At 35.4% G+C, this 16595-nt stretch overlaps 1 protein-coding gene across 19 annotated transcripts in view; it reads right to left on the reverse strand.

Annotated features, from left to right (window-relative positions):
• The window catches only part of CACNA2D1 (calcium voltage-gated channel auxiliary subunit alpha2delta 1), a 496237-nt gene that overhangs the window by 124876 nt on the left and 354766 nt on the right, over positions 1–16595 (reverse strand). For all 19 annotated transcript variants that reach the window (XR_010158889.1, XR_010158887.1, XR_010158886.1 and 16 more), the window contains exon 7: positions 13955–14086. Coding sequence is in view for 14 of the 19 variants with exons in the window: in XM_009453456.5 (XP_009451731.1) it covers positions 13955–14086 (132 nt within the window). In the remaining 5 variants the exon portion in view is untranslated. The remainder of the gene's footprint in view (positions 1–13954; positions 14087–16595) is intronic.

Here is a 16595-nt window from a genome sequence, read left to right on the forward strand (position 1 = left end):
TTTAAAAATGAGTAATATCCAGTACCTATTAGAACATCAAATTTTCTGTACTCAGCAATGTCTTCAAGTAATCCACCACGGAGATGACGGAGATGAGGATAGGCTAAATTTAGAATCTAACAAATAAATAAAACATACCAGTATTAAGAATTATTTCTAGACTAAATTCTAGGACTGAGGTGGCTTGCACAAGAAATTTACTGGTGAAAAGAACAACAACTAGAAGTCATCTGGGCATTGTTGTTGATGTTGTGTTACTAACGAAACCACAAACCTGATCTGCGGCAATGTTGTAGTTGAACCCTAAAGCAACTTTTGGGCTCTAAACCTGCACCAGTAACAGCAAGCGATAAAAGCTGTTTAGCCTCAAGCACACCCCTTCAGATGTGTCAGAAAGTGTTTTAGACAAGACAGTTAATCCTAGAGACTACTACCAGAAACAGTGAGATGAGCTAACCAAGAAACGTAGCTTTATGCAAAAGTAGGATATCTTTGTATTTCTTGCCTGATAGACTGAGATAGGGTGAATGGGTCAGTGATTGTTCTGTATTTCTCACTCTCATTTTACAGATGGGAGTTTTTATCGTAGTTACCCAGCAGACATGACCAATGAATATTATATATTTGGGCAGCAATGGGAATAGGGTAGAGAAAATAACTGGCATAATGCTGTATTATAGGTAGTCAAATGAGGAAACATCCTACCTGATGGAGAGAACTGCATGTGACCCAGAGATCCTGGATTTTATTCATTTGTTGAGACTTTGAATCATCTATGGGGAGGAGCTGAATATGTTCTACACGTGGAAAAAAAAAATGGTATGCACAGATACTTGAAATGCCAGAAGAATGGACTGTAACAGGGCTTCAATATGCATTTCCTCCTTCTTCCTTCTAGTAAGAGTCCTCAGGACTGCCCTGCCAGAAACTATACTTTTCAATTTCTCTTGTCATGATGTAGCCATGTGATCAAATTCTAGTAGATAGGATGTGAGCAAAAGTGATATATGCATGACTCTTCAACCACTCTTGTTGCCTTCTACTAATTTTCCTGTCTTCTTTTGGCCTCAAAAGTTTTACGGTGGTATCGAGCCCATTTTAATCAGACAGATGAGGACAACAACCTAAGGAATGGCAGATAGCTGAAACCTCAGTTGCTGGACAACATCATGGACCAGGGTTACCCTAAGCACTGATTTACCTATTCGGTAGGAATTTTTCCTCCGAGTATTTTTTAAATGTTTCCTTTGTTATATATTATTAAGTAATTGAATCAGTACCTTGATACAGGTCAGGACTTTTCTCAATCATGCCAACATGGGTCAAGCATTAAAGCTTTGAGAATGCAAAGGAGGCAAAACCTTCATGTGGTGTCTTGAATAACTGATGGAGTACAATTGGAATGCTCATAATACAAAGAGATGATGAACACTTGAGGTGATGAATACCCCACTCACCCTTATGTGATTGTTAGACATTATATGCTTGTATCAAAATTATATACCTGCTATGTGCCCATAAAAATTAAAAATAAAAGTAAAAAACTTATTAAAAATCTGCTTCACTGTATTGCTCTCATTCCCATGTATTTTTAGGAGAGTATTATTTTGTCCCCAGGAAACTGCTTATTGCTATATAAGACTTCTAGTGAGTCCCAAATACACGGTCCCAAGTAATCAGTTACTTTTGAAAAATAACAATCATTCCCAGATGAAATTTTCAAATGCTGAATGTCTAAAGCTTTATGGCTTAGAACCATCAAGGAGATTCACAAGCAGAAGACAAGACAGGAAAGCAAGCATTCCAGGTAAGTAAATATTAATATGAAGAGTCCATTCTGTTGTCATTTTGAAATTGTCTTCCCTGGTTGGACCTAGCCTAGTGTAGAAATTAAAATCATGAATTTGGGAACCAGCCTACCTGGATTTTTCACTGGGTGCATGAATTTGGATAAATTAACTTTTTTTTTTCAGTAAAATGGGACTAATAATGCCACTTATTAGGATTACAGCTAAGACTTAATGAATTTTACACATAAACACTTAGAACCATAGTTGGCACAAAATAAGCACTCCATTTACAGATACCTGAAACAGCACCACTGAGTCACTGGAACTACTTATAGATTATAGATATTTAAAAATAGATTTTTATAAGATATGCTTAGATGTTAACCACTTAACATGTTCCTGTGACTGGGGCTTGAACATGATACTATTTTCCCATCCCATTCCACCTCCCTGATGCAGGCTGGTGTTACACAGTCAATAAAACTTTCTAGGAATCTAAAAACTGACTTCATGATATTACCCTCAGAAACCTCATGGAGAATACTGACATAGATGAGAGGACAGGATGGGCAAGATGTGCAGACAGGGACCTAGAAAACAGTAACTCTATGTTCCTTAACATTCTCCAACTGCTTGTTCTCCTTGTTTCATTTTTATTTAGAAACGGATCCTCTAAAATTCTACTCTAAAACTCTCTTTCAGTTCTAGTACTTATGATCTTGACTTGTTTATCCAGCTTAAAAAAAATACCTATTATACACTATATGCACAGAACTGTGTTAGGTGATACGAGGCATACAAATATGTAATTAACTATTTCTCACTGCATAGATTGAAATGGTTTTTAAAATGGCATATGCAAAATAAATTCTGGAAGAAGGTAAAATTCACTATCTATTGTAATATACATAAAAACAAAATTATCTGCGAGAACAAAATAAAGAAAGATTGCTTTGGGGGCAAGTCTTCATATGTTGGTATTTTATTTATTTTATTTTAATTTTTTTGAGATGGAGTTTCACTGTTGTTGCCCAGGCGTGAGTGCAATGGTGCAACCTTGGCTCATTTGAACCTCTGCCTCCTGGGTTCAAGTGATTCTCCTGCCTCAGCCTACCGAGTAGCTGGGATTACAGGTGCCCACAACCACACCCGGCTAATTTTTGTATTTTTATTAGATACGGGGTTTCATCATGTTGACCAGGCTGGTCTCGAACTCCTGACCTCAGGTGATCCGCCTGCCTCGGCCTCCCAAAATGCTTTGATTACAGGCGCCAGCCCTCACTCTCGGCCTGCATTTTATTTTGAATGAATGATAAGATGCACACAACCAGAGATGGGCTCTAGGAACTAGGCACATAGAGACACGAAAACAAAAAGGCAGATTTGTAGAATAGAAAATAAAACAAAAAAATTAAAAGTGGAGAAAATATAATACAGGGGTAAACAATGAAGTTTGAACTGTACATTAAGAGATAAAACTGGAAACGTAGATTGAGTTAGAATCTTCGGATGGTCTGAATGTCATGGTAAGAGAGCCAGATGCCATTAACTAGACAATGCCAGCTTGTATAATTCACCAGACAGCTGATAATCTAACTCTACCCCACTTCACTTTTATTACTTTTTTATTTTTTGAGATGGAGTCTCAGTCTGTTGCCTAGGCTTGAGTGCAGTGGTACGATCTAGGCTCACTGCAACCTTTTCTTCCCAGGTTGAAAGCAATTCTCCTGCCTCAGCCTCCTGAGGAGCTGGGATTACAGGTGCCCGCCATCACGCCTGGCTAATTTTTGTATTTTTAGTAGAGATGAGGTTTCACTATGTTGACCAGGCTGGTCTTGAACTTCTGACCTCAGATGATCCTCCCTCCTTGGCCTCCCAAACTGCTGGGATTACAGGCATGAGCCACTGTGCCTGGCCCTCCACATCATTTTGAAATAATTTTACTAGCACTTTGTTTGCATTATATTTTAATGTGTTTACAAGTTTTCCTTTTCATCCACCTGTGAACTCCTCTAGAGAAAAATCTTCTCTTACTGGTATTAGAATCCTCAGGATATCTCAGTTTCTTCAGAAACAGAAGTTCTGCCTTGTTCTTATCAGTCTTTCCTCCTTCGTCCAGACTTAATTACACTGATCTAATCAAATAATTTTGAATTTTAATTTTGTTTCTGGGCAGTGAGTCTCGGTATTTAGGATATTCAGATCATATCACTATATCGGTTGCAGAGTGACTTTGATATTTCCACTGTAATATTTCCAGAATTTTTTTTTAATTATACTTTAAGTTCTGGGGTACTTGTGCACAATGTGCAGGTTTGTTACATAGGTACACATGTGCCACGTTGGTCTGCTACACCCATCAACCCGTCATCTACATTAGGTATTTTTCCTCATGCTATCCCTCCCCTAGTCCTCCATCCCCTGACAGACTCCAGTGTGTGATGTTCCCCTCCCTGTGTCCATGTGTCCTCATTGTTCAACTCCCACTTATGAGTGAGAACATGTGGTGTTTGGTTTTCTCTATTTCCAGAAGTTTTCTCGAACTTCTTATAAACAATGGGCAGAAACCCATACACAGATACATGGTATTACAGCTGAGGATAAATCACCATAATTAAAAAAAAAAACCCTTATTACAAAGTGGATTACTGGTAATACTGAAGATGCCAGATAACACACTTAAAGCATTTTTATTTAAAGGGGTATCTTGTCTGTCAGCAGGAGTAGCAGTCAACAGGGAAAAGTCGGGTAGTTAAATGAAATACTCAATAAAGTAAATGGTACACAAACATTTAATCCTTTAGATGTCCCATAATGCAGTCATTAAGTGACTTGGAAATAAGCGTGAGCACAGTAAGTTCTATGAGGCAAGTGTTGGGGAGGATTTACTGGGAAATGATGTTAGATATGTGCTACACAGACAAAAACATGAAGTCTGACAGAGAAACATGTTTCTTATTTTTGTAAGCAAATAAATTCAATTAGATGACAATAATGACATTGCTAAAAACATAAAACAAACTATGATTCTACAGGAACAAGTTTCCTAGTTCTGTAAGTGAAAATCTTAGATGATGATGATAGTGATAGATTTCTTTAAAAGTTTATATTTAGCATATCTGAGAAAGTGCTTGAAACATCTGAGTTTTTGACAAAAAAATCTTTTTAATTTTTCATAATCAAGTATACTGAACATAAATGAATTACACAGCAAAGATGTTCTATGCATCTAAAAATGAATGGCATCAGTACAGAAATTTGGTAACACAGAAAGAAAAAAGAAACAGATTGAGAGATATATCTTAGAAGTTGAAAACAACTAAATTTTTTTAGCAATACTTATTTACATATTTTGCATATAGTGTTATCCCCATTCAAATTACAAATGGCTCTCATTTTCATATTACCATCCTATTTACCTACTCTAACCTGTGAGCAATAAAATCAATCATTTAGTCAGTTTAGGTATGAACCCTTGGTTGACCATAAGGTGAACAATTATTACAACCGTTATCTGTGAAAAATAAGACAGATTCAGGTAAGAGATAAGGTTATACAAAATGCAACAAAAATGCTACAGAATTGCCTTCATAATCGGGATGAAATCAGAAGTTTAAAACAGTATGTCATCCTTTTGTGTATGTGTAAAATGCATCCCCACACAACACGATTGATGGATAGTATACAGCAAAGAAAACCACGTAATATGAAACCAGTGCTTGAGCGTAAACAGAGCTATCTGTACCCTCTTGTCAACACCTCAAACTTTACTGTTCTAAGTTAAACTCATCACTTTACTCCCAAAATAAAAACTTTTGATTTTTAATTTTGGTAAACAGCTTTAATATTCTCATCCATTCAACTTAAAAAATGATACTCAACTGACACTCTACATCAGTCATTAAATTCATGTTTTTAAAAAATAAAGTCTGATATCATCATTTCTATTTAAGAATTAATTCCTATTTGATCCCTTGTTCAGATCTTTAAAATTCCACATCTGACCATTAAAATAGCATATCTTCTGGTCAAGCTTCCCCAAGTCTTTCTCCTTCTAATCATAATATTAAGTGCTTTAATCATTGCATTACAGTGCCCAAAATGTTTGTGGTACTTTGCCTACACATTAAATCCCAAACCATTCTGACATTCAAGGCCACATATTCTACCATTAATAAACCTTTTGATTCAATATTACTTTTTCTATAACAAACTATTGGATTAACTGACCTCACTAGTCTCCAACAGTGGTTATTCATCTCCTTATATTTTTATTTTATGCCATTCTTCCCTCCAGAAACATTTTGCCTTCTCTTCTTCATTGACTTGGTTTTCAATCCAAAGTTCATAAACCTCTTATATGACTCTAATCCATAATTACCTCTTCTTTTTCAAAATTTCTACAGCAAATCTATTGCTATTCTATTTAAGTGACTTGGCATTTAGTCATTTAATAATTTGTATTGCAATCTAAATTTAAGATGTATTTAATTTAGATGTATAAGTTGACTACCTAATTAAATTTAAATTTTCTAAAAGGCAGAAACAACTTGTTATTTTAAAACACAAATGTCCATATAGTAACCATAGCAGAGATGCTTTTTGTTCCCCAATATCTGTTTTCCTTTTCTTACTTAGCACAGCCCCCTGCCATTTAGCTGGATATATGGCCATTTTGAAGGTAACTATGACCAAGAGACCACTAAATTCTGGCCAGAAACAAATGAAAGAAAATGCTTTATGTGATTTCCGGGAAGTTCCCTTAAAAAGGGGGCACAGAAGAATACCATTCTTTGCTCCTAATAAAGAGCACAAGTAACAACAATAGACTCTAAGGCAGAGCCCATGCTCAGAGAATGACAGAGTAATGAGATCTGGGTGCAGACCCCTTATTTGTGTAGTTTCCCTACCTGCCCCAGTCTACGTTAACTCTGACTGACATGAGTAAAAACCAAACTTCCATAGTGTTAAAAATCACTATTATTTTGGATTTGCTTCAACTGGTAGCTAGTAAGAGTCCTAACTAATACACTGGACTTTAATAATTATTAGCATAAAATGTAATAAACACTTCAATTTAAAGTTTATATAATGATCAACAACTATATACATTTATAGTTGAACTATGTGTCCATAAACAAATGTTAAAGTAAAAAAAAAAAATCAGGCATTTTTAGAGAAAACCAAAAGCAGTACTTCTATAAATACTATAAATGTTGAGGCTCCACTGCTATCCCATTTTCTTGTAGTTGGCTAAAAATAGATCGAATGCTTCGTTTATGACTAAACTTTAAAAAGTATTCTTTGGACTACCTTGTCATCTGCTATTTGATGCTTAAAATATTCCTAAATTATTGTTCAAAAAGTGGTACACAATTTAAGAGCTATTGGCTACCTGTATGGAAAAAAAAAGTCACTCCATATACTTTGTAAGAGATTCTTTTGCATTTTATTCCAGCAAAATCCTAGCAGAAATAGCAACAAGAAGATGTCTCTCAGAGGTCTATTTTACATTAACTTAATACACATTAGGTTCCTTTATTGTAATCTCATAGTTTTGAAATTAACAAACGAGGTAGGGCAGAGAAAGAACAAATAATAAGACATTAAGTAAACGTCATACGGAGATGAAGTAGATTTTTAGTTTTCTCCCTTTTTTAATAAATACAACTAATTGTCTAAAAAAAAGAGTAAGTGCTGGCTACATTGGCATTTCAATGAACCACTGATTCCTAATAACAATCCCAATTACTGCAACAATTGGTACAATTTCAGGAGATATTAACAGGTGAAATGACCAGTTTGTACCTATGGTTTTTATGATGCATAAGAATTCACAAAGTTGATAGCTATTGAAAGCAGTTTTTAATAGCTTTAATTTATATAAATAAGTTAAGAGCTTCTAAAGGAAAGAACTTGCAAGATAAACTGATTTTCCAATGAGCACATATTCAAGGAAGACATCATTAAACATGAGTTCCTAATCATATCTATGTCATGAGCTAGCTGTATGACTAGGGCTAGTCACTCTACTTATCTTGCAAAACAAAGACTGTGGATGTAGCAAATGCTACAGCAGGCTATAAGCAGATAAAACTAGTGCTTGCTTTAGAAATCATTTTGTTCAATCATCCCAAGTTACTGATGAAGAAACAGGTACAGAAATATAATATGACTTAAAGTACAAAGTGACGGTGATGACAGCTTTTATACGAACCTAGAACTTCTCATAGTCTACCTGCCTTCCAAGAAGGAGAGGAGAAAGAGGAAGAAGAAAGAGGGTGGAGAAAGAGGAAAAAAAGAAAAAAGAAGAAGTGAGAAGAAAAATGACAGACACCAATGATAGCTTATTTCCATATACATCAATGAAATTATAAAGCAGGTTCATGTTCAGTCCAAGGACAGACATTAAGAGTTTAAATCTCCATTAATTACGGAACTACTGTTTTGAGTCAGCACTGCATAGGTACCTTTATATTACGCTAGCTCTAGAGATCTCACTGGAAGTCAGTGTTTCTATGTATTTTAAATAATCTGATAAATGAAAATCATGAGAGTACTCTAACTTTCCCCTACATCTGGGCAATATGCTCCAAACAGATTTAATGCTTCTTATTCTCTTAACAATTCTACCATCTAAGCATTGTTATCCTCCTTGTTTCACCGCTGAGGTCAATGAGGACTTTCCAAAGGTCATCATCATACAAAGTATGCTGGTGGAGGTGGGGTTTATATTCTGGTTATCTGATTCAAGAATATAATTACTGTGGAATCTAAAAAAGTCGATCTTAGCTGGGTGTGGTAGCTCACACCTGTAATCCCAGCACTTTGGGAGGCTGAGGCAGGTGGATCACCTGAGGTCAGGAGTTCGAGACCAGCCTTGCCAACATGGAGAAAACCCATCTCTACTAATAATACAAAAATTAGCCAGGCATAGTGGCATGCATCTGTAATCCTTGCTACTTGGGAGGCTGAGGCAGGAGAATCGCTTGAACCCAGGGAGCAGAGGTTGCAGTGAGCCGAGATTATGCCACTGCACTCCAGCCTAGGTAACAAAGTGAGACTCTGTCTCAAAAAAAAAAAAAAAAAAAGTTGACGTCATAGAACACAGAGTCTATAATGGTGGTTACCAAAGATTGGGGTGGTTACAAGGGAGGAAGAGATGGGGAGATGTTGGTCAAAGGACGCATAATTACAGTTAGAGAGGAGGAATAAATTCAAGAAATCTATTATATAAACGGTGACTTTAGTTAATGATGATATATAGACCATAATAATAACTATGTTAGGTGAGGCTTTGTTAATTAGCTAGATTTAACCATTCTACAATATGTGTGTGTGTGTCAAAACTTATACATATTATCTTTCAATTAAATTTTTAATTTTTTTATTTTTAATTATTATGGGCACATAATACTGATGGGGTTAAAAAATATATATGTGTATATATATACGTATATATGTGTATATATATACGTATATATATGCGTATATATGTATATGTGTATATATATACATATATACACCTATATATATACACACACCTATATACATATATATAGGTGTGTATATATATAAAACTAAATTGCTCACCTGCCTCTTGGTATGCGACTCTGCTTTAAGTAGCATATTAATAATCAACAAGGATATTTTTTAGCTTCTATTGTGAATCAGAAGGTTCTAGTTCCTGCAAAACATTTTATTTTCAATAGCTCTGTGGCAAGTATTCACTTACAAAAATAAAAATAGGTAGCTTACAGAAGTTAAAAATGAAAATTATAAAATTCTATATATCTGGATGAATAGGCTTTGCTTGATCTTTACAATACTGTGAAGTAATGGGGAAGCTGACTTTCCCATATTACAAATATAGAAACTGAAAGCCTGAAAGACAAGGTTGATGAATTTAGCAAAAAGAAATACAAGACAATCAGTTAACTTTTAATTTCAATAAAAAAATAAATACCTTCTTAGCAAAAGTGTATCACAAATATTGCATGAAGCATACTTACACTAACAAGTTATTCATTGCTTATTTGAAATTGACATTTAATTGGACATCTTTTATTGTATCTGGCAGCCCTACAGAAAAGTGACCTAAGGCCATCAGCTACAATCCGTCTCCTGACCAGTTTCACTACGTGGTGTTATTGCCTGACTTTATGGCTCAGTCATGTTTAGATTCCTTCCAGAGTTCTATTTCAGTTTCCTTGTCAACTCACTGTAAGCTTCAATTATGCTCTTTAATGTCTGAGATAAAGAGAAAGCTGCATTTAGGCAAAATTATTCTAGTTGACATGCACTATTGTAGAAATGTCTACTGTTTCCTATTTTCAAAGTACTTTTCATCATATTATCTCATTGATCACAATAACCCCCAGGGGATAAAATGAGGAGTTATTAATGTTCCACTTTTTCAAATTTAATGATTAGGTCTCAGAAAGTTTAGGAGACCTACCTAGGTTCTCACAGCTAGCAGGGAGAGCCTAGCCTGAGGGTCAAGTCTTCCATGTAAAAGTTCAATTAAGTAGAAGTAACATATGTGCTGTTGCCATTTATTGTTAAGATAATTAAAATACTGAAAGACTATTTTTGACCTCTGGTTTAACATACAGTAAACAGGGGTGAGTCCTTCTATATTATTTTGCTTCTATCAAAATGATATGATCAGAGAAGTATATATAGTCTCCCAAAAAATTTTTTAATCATGTCATTTCAACAAAGCTGTGTTTTTGTGTTAAAAACACAGTCTTACAGAAACAGAAACACAATCGCCCACTTTTAAAATTATGACATTGTCTCAATGTCTTTACTAAATACTTGGTTATATTGTATCATTACTGTCATAAAGAGCAACTCAGTAACAGATTCACTAAACTAAAATCCATTCAAGTGTATTCCCTAGCAGTCAAGTGGGCTATTTTAATGACCTTCCTGTAACAGGTAAATGAATTCAGCCTGTTATTTGGTGAGTCATTTTGCTTGCCAAACTCTTACTTAAAACCTAGGTATTGTGAGTGGGCACATGGTTGCTTCCACAGCTAATGTTTTGGAAAGACTAGTGCAGGACTTTTCTTGGTCACTTTGCCAGCCAGAGACCTCCGGCCAGTGACGCCCCTGCCCAGGCCTTGCTTGGGTCCGGGTTCACCGCAGGAGACACCCCATCTACTGTGCCTGCTGGTCAGCACCCGGCCTGCACTCCAGCATGGTTCCCACAGCCACTGTGACTGTGCACCCAGCCTCTGGTGGGAGGGGGTGTGTGAGCAAGTGAGTGCAGGCTCCGGTCTGCCATTCCAAGTGCTGGCACAGAAGCGGGCTCTATGTGGGGCTTGCGGTTAGACCAGGCATGTCATAAGTGACTCTCATGGTGGACTCTGGCACCTCAAATGCGGAAACGTGGTGGCACCCAGGCAGGGGTGCCCCTGACCCCGAAGCATGTGTTACAGCATGCTAATTAGTTCTTTAAGTCCCGCCATCTGCAGCCTAATGGATGGTGGCAGGTTAACAACTCTGTCAGTCCCTTGCTCCACTCTGGCCCACGGCTCTGGGGCTGGCTCAGCCCTGCCACTGCTTCCTGATGTATGGGGCAGCTGTCCTCCACCAGCGGAGGGCAGAGGACCACAGTGTTACAACTTTCTTTGTACCCACATTTCATGGGTTCTTGTTACACTTCCAAGAAGAATGAGGTTACGCAGACAACTGAAGGGTGGGGAGAGCAGAGAAGAATCTTATTGAGCAATGAGAAAGCTCTTAGAGCAGAAGGAATGTATGGGTCATCCCTCTACCTGATGTCAGGTGGTCTCTTACTCAGTGTGGTTGAGTCTGGGGCTTTTATGGACTCAGAATGGGGAGTTCATGTTGATTGGTTTGTAAGTATGCAAAAAGGCTAAAACAAAGGCACTTCTCAAAGGTGGGCATGACAGTGTAAAAAACCAATTAGGAAAGGGTACGTATATGTAAAATAGGTGAAGGGTGGGGATCAATCAGAGGAAAGCACATCAAACAAGAAGGGAGGTTCTCAATCTGGTCTGAGGATTTACCCAGGACTTATAGCTAGGCTTTAAACTGTCTTCTGCTTGAAAGTAGTGTTTCACTGGAAACCCGTCCCATCTTCATAGATTTTTGTCTGTCTCCTGCCTCTATCAAGACCACATGAATTCTGCTAAATATCTAAATATGTTTTCCAAAATGAAGTGAACAATGTCAACACATTTGAAAATATATGATTAGCATCAAAAAATTAAAGCCATCATCCCTCAATTAGCATTTGAAATTAAAGAATTACAGAATATGTTTTATTAGTAATTTTTAAAGTTAACTGCTATTTGTTAAAAGAGCCATTTTTGAAAAGGGTTCATAATACAACTTATCTTTCCATCCACCTCTTGATCCCCATGTTTTCTCTCCCATTTTGCATGCATTCTTTCCTTCCTCTCCTCTTCTTGTTTTTCTCTTGTAACCCTTTTCTCTCTTCCTCTATATCATCATTTTCTCTCCGATACTGGGCTCTTGACTGCTCATTATCATCCTAATTTTCTTTTAATTATCATTTCCCTCTTTCCCTTACTTACATATGGAATATTGTTATGATAAAGGATATATGAAAAGACTTGAAAGCTACATAATGCTGTAAGTTACTGACAAATATATTCTTATATTTGTATATTATAGGATAGGACAGCAGATGTCTATTTCCTATATTTTAAATTATATCAGGTCTTCTAATTTATAATTGCTTTATAAGACCTGATATAATTTTAAGGTTTATTACATCAGGTTTATTATGCGCATGAGCAGTGTTGTCTTTTTCCTTTATGTTGTCTTATATAAGTATTATATAATATAATACTCAAATTTTAAGTCTTCTGATAATAGTATTTAACATGTTAATAAACTAACAAGATTATGTTTAGAAAGGTTCTACTAAAGTGAACAATATTCCATAAAGGGAAAATTCCACTATTATAATGATAAACTATGTAATATATTCCCATCAGATAATAATACAAATATTTAATTATAACTCATTTTTTCAATATTTAAATCAAACTTGGCTTTTCCTAGTGTGTTGGACTTATGCGGAAAAAAATTATTACTGATTTTACCATCTGGCATCTGCAACCCTGCATAAGTTATATGGTTTTTACCTAATTTGAGTACCATTCAGTCCATTGATACCCAGATACTTTCATTCATTGCTATAATATTACAATCCAAACTTATATATTTTCTAATTTTTATTTCACCCTTATTTACTGCTGTGACTTTTTATATGAATAACTCAATTTGTTAAACATGTTTAGGACACCCAAGTCTCAAGAAGAATTATGCTGTTTAAGGTCATACTGTAGCCATTTAAAGCCAAATTACCTAGCATGTATCCCATAACTCAGATCATGTTTGAGAAAGAAAATGCATTTTATGTTTTTCAGCTTGCTCTAAAAAGTGGAGAAGGTAAAAAACACCAATAGACATTTCACTTAAAGTGTTTTCAATAGGTTTTCAGGATGTCCTAGGAATTAATTTTTCATTTTGTTATAGAAATTACTATTTCTCCTTACTCTTTTTATAATACATATTTATAAAAAGATGTTTTCACTTTAACATAAAATATATTCATCTTCATTGAGTATGTATGATCACTGAGATGCACTCAGAAGTGATATAACCTGACACATAAGAAAAACTCTATTTTCTTTGTGATTTCATTTTATTTCTTGTCCTACTCATTTTAACAGATCCACGTCTACTGATTAAACACATTAAACTTTTGTTACAAATTTCAATCAATTTATAAAAATTCAATTCAATTCTCTAATGTGACTCACAGCTTGGTGCATGCTGAGCAGTTGGGCCTTTATCTCAGAGCTGTTTTAAGATTGATGGTAATTTCCTGTTCCAGCAGGTATCCTAAGGATACCTGCTCATGGTCTCACAGCAGCATGGCCTGATTCCAGGTACCAATAGCTCCACAACTGCTCCTTACGTATTTCAGTTTAAAGTGACTGTGGTCAATCCAAAGCCATGTAAAGAGGAATATTTTTTCCTTATAAAAGTAGTGTGATATAGTCATCTTTTTCTTACAGTATCAGGGAAGATAACAGAGTATTCTCCAGAAACATTGAGGCTGGAACTTGACAATGATTGAATCACTAAGCACCTACCTGGATAATATCGAGCTAGGCCAGTGGCACTGCCAAAAACCTGCCACAATAATGAAGGGTCTTCCTCGCGATTCTTTTTGAAAACTTCATCTAAGGCACTTGTCCAGTTGAGTTCATTTAACACAATTGTTGCTAACAAAAAAAGAGAGAAACCATTAATTAATTCAAATTTGTAATTAAAAACTGAATGTCTTCATTTATTTACAAAATAATATTAAATATGTTCATTGTTCTACCTATAAAATAACTCTAATCCAGTAGTTATCAACAAGTTTTCGACACTTTAGAGGACAGTTTGACTGGATCTACTACCAACATGTACATAGTATTCATTGAAAGATGTTTTTCAAGAGGTTTATACTCTGGAGAGAATTTCTGAAAACAAAACTTTATATGACAGTGTCCCTACTGACATTTTGGCCTGGGTTATTCTTTGTTGTGAGGTCTAATCCTGTGGAAATGTTTAGCAGCATCTCTGGCCTCTACCCACTAGATACTAGTACCTCCCCACCCCCAAGTTGTGACATGCGAAAATGTCTCCAGACTGTCAGATGGCCCCTGCAGGCAAAATCACTCCTGCTTGAGAACTACTGTGACACATAGAATATGAGGAGAAATGAGTGGTATTCCTTTTTATCCTCAGAGGTAGTTCTGAGGAAACCTATGGGGCACCTTAGGACAGAGCTTTAAGACCACAGTAATCAACTATTGATGACTCTCTGCGGCAGAGCAACATAAATTAGCCTGCTACCTTAAAAAAAAAAAAGAAAGAAAGTCATTGGGCATAGCTAATTAACTATGTTTATACAACAAAAATGTACATATTTTAGTAATGGGAAAATTTACTCAGAGGCTTGACAATATCCGTGTTAGAAACAAACTAGCTGACACTTTATCACTACCTTCATAAACATAAACAATAGTTTTTTTTTTTTTCTCCTGGTTATTTCTATTAATAATTAGAGCATGGTGCCGATAAGGGCCAGGTGATTGATTTTGATACATATTTATAACTAGAAACTGATCTTGGATAGGTATTACAAATATATACCACTCATTACAATGAAAGAGAAGCAATTATAATGTAGGATATAATATGGGTTAAGTGTAAGATATAATACGGGTTAAAATAGTGCATAATTTATAACTATGACCCTTCATGATCATAACTTCTCAAGTCTAGCATACTAAAAATTTAATTGGCCTAATATAATTTTCCCTTTACACAAAAAAATGGCATAATTTTCTATGTAAAATATACACCATGTCCCCAGAGATTAGCAGACAGGGCCACTTTGCATTTGATAATCTCTGACCAAGCCTGAACAGTGGAAATGTGCTTAGGATAAAGACTGGAGATACAGCTTAACTTCCTTCTATTTTTTTCTGTGATGACAGCAAATAAAAGAAATGAATGCCATCATGGTTAAATCATGCACAAGCCTTTTTAAAGGTAAAATTAAAAACAGCGCCTGTGTAACAAGATGCACGGCCTATGTGTTTATATTTTAAAGTTGTATCATTTACCAAAAAAGAAATCAACAAAAACAAGGTGATTGTGAAACTCTTCTGGGACCAGCATGCTAAAGCAGTCCTCATTATTGAAAACTAACAAGATTTTCATCTTTATGGATGCGATTACTTTCAAAAAGATCAGTTGTGTGTGTGTGAATATTCATGAGCTGCATCAGATCCATCGTGCATCTGAGATACTAGAGAATTCATATTCAAAAGCATGATCCAATGAACACTAAGCGGCCAGTTATATGAGAATTTATATTCACACAGATAACCTGAACTGATACCCACTATTCATGAATATTTATATCAATATACAAAATAGCATAGAAAGAGGAACATTGTGTTTTCTCTTAAACATTTATGACTTTTATAGTAACATTCTACTAAACAAATGTTTATTTATGATCCAGATAGACTTCATTAATCCCCAATCTATTCTATCTCTTTAATTTCCTTGATTCTTTCATTCATATTAGGAAATAACATCTAGTTATTTTTAATAAAGTTTTATTTGTTTTTAAGGCTGCTAACTTTTTCTTAGTTTTGTTTGATAACTCAACAGCTACTAAGTATTGGGTACTGACACACTGATTGTGAATTATGCTTTTATAAACTGAGGGAAAAAGTCAAGCTCTACAATATTCCTATTATCCTGGCAATATGTTTTAAAATTTCCAGTTGATGCTTTGAAAATTTTCTTTTTCAGACAAGCCATTACTAAGGTAGATTTCAAAATATTTCTCTCAAAATGTGTTCATCTACAAATGAGCAAATCATATAAAGAATTCCCAGACTAGGCACTAGAACTGATTTTCAATTTGACTCAGAATGAAAGTATTGGCATTGCACACCTATCACATCAGTACGGTTTATAAATTTGATAATATTCAATGTGTAGTAAGATGTAAGAATACAGACACTTCCATGTGTTAGTATATAGTTGCAGGGACTTTTAAATGCAACCATTATCCTATTAGTCACAGTCTTTTTATGGATGTCTAGAAATCAAAATTCAAAGAGGATCTGCCATAGGAATGCAAAATTACTACAGCCTTTGTAGAGAGCCGTTTGACTGGATCTACCTAACAACATGCACATCGTGTTCACTGAACAATGTTCT

Source organism: Pan troglodytes, chromosome 6 (genome assembly GCF_028858775.2).
Source record: "Pan troglodytes isolate AG18354 chromosome 6, NHGRI_mPanTro3-v2.0_pri, whole genome shotgun sequence".
In the NCBI taxonomy this organism is placed as follows: Eukaryota; Metazoa; Chordata; class Mammalia; order Primates; family Hominidae; genus Pan; species Pan troglodytes.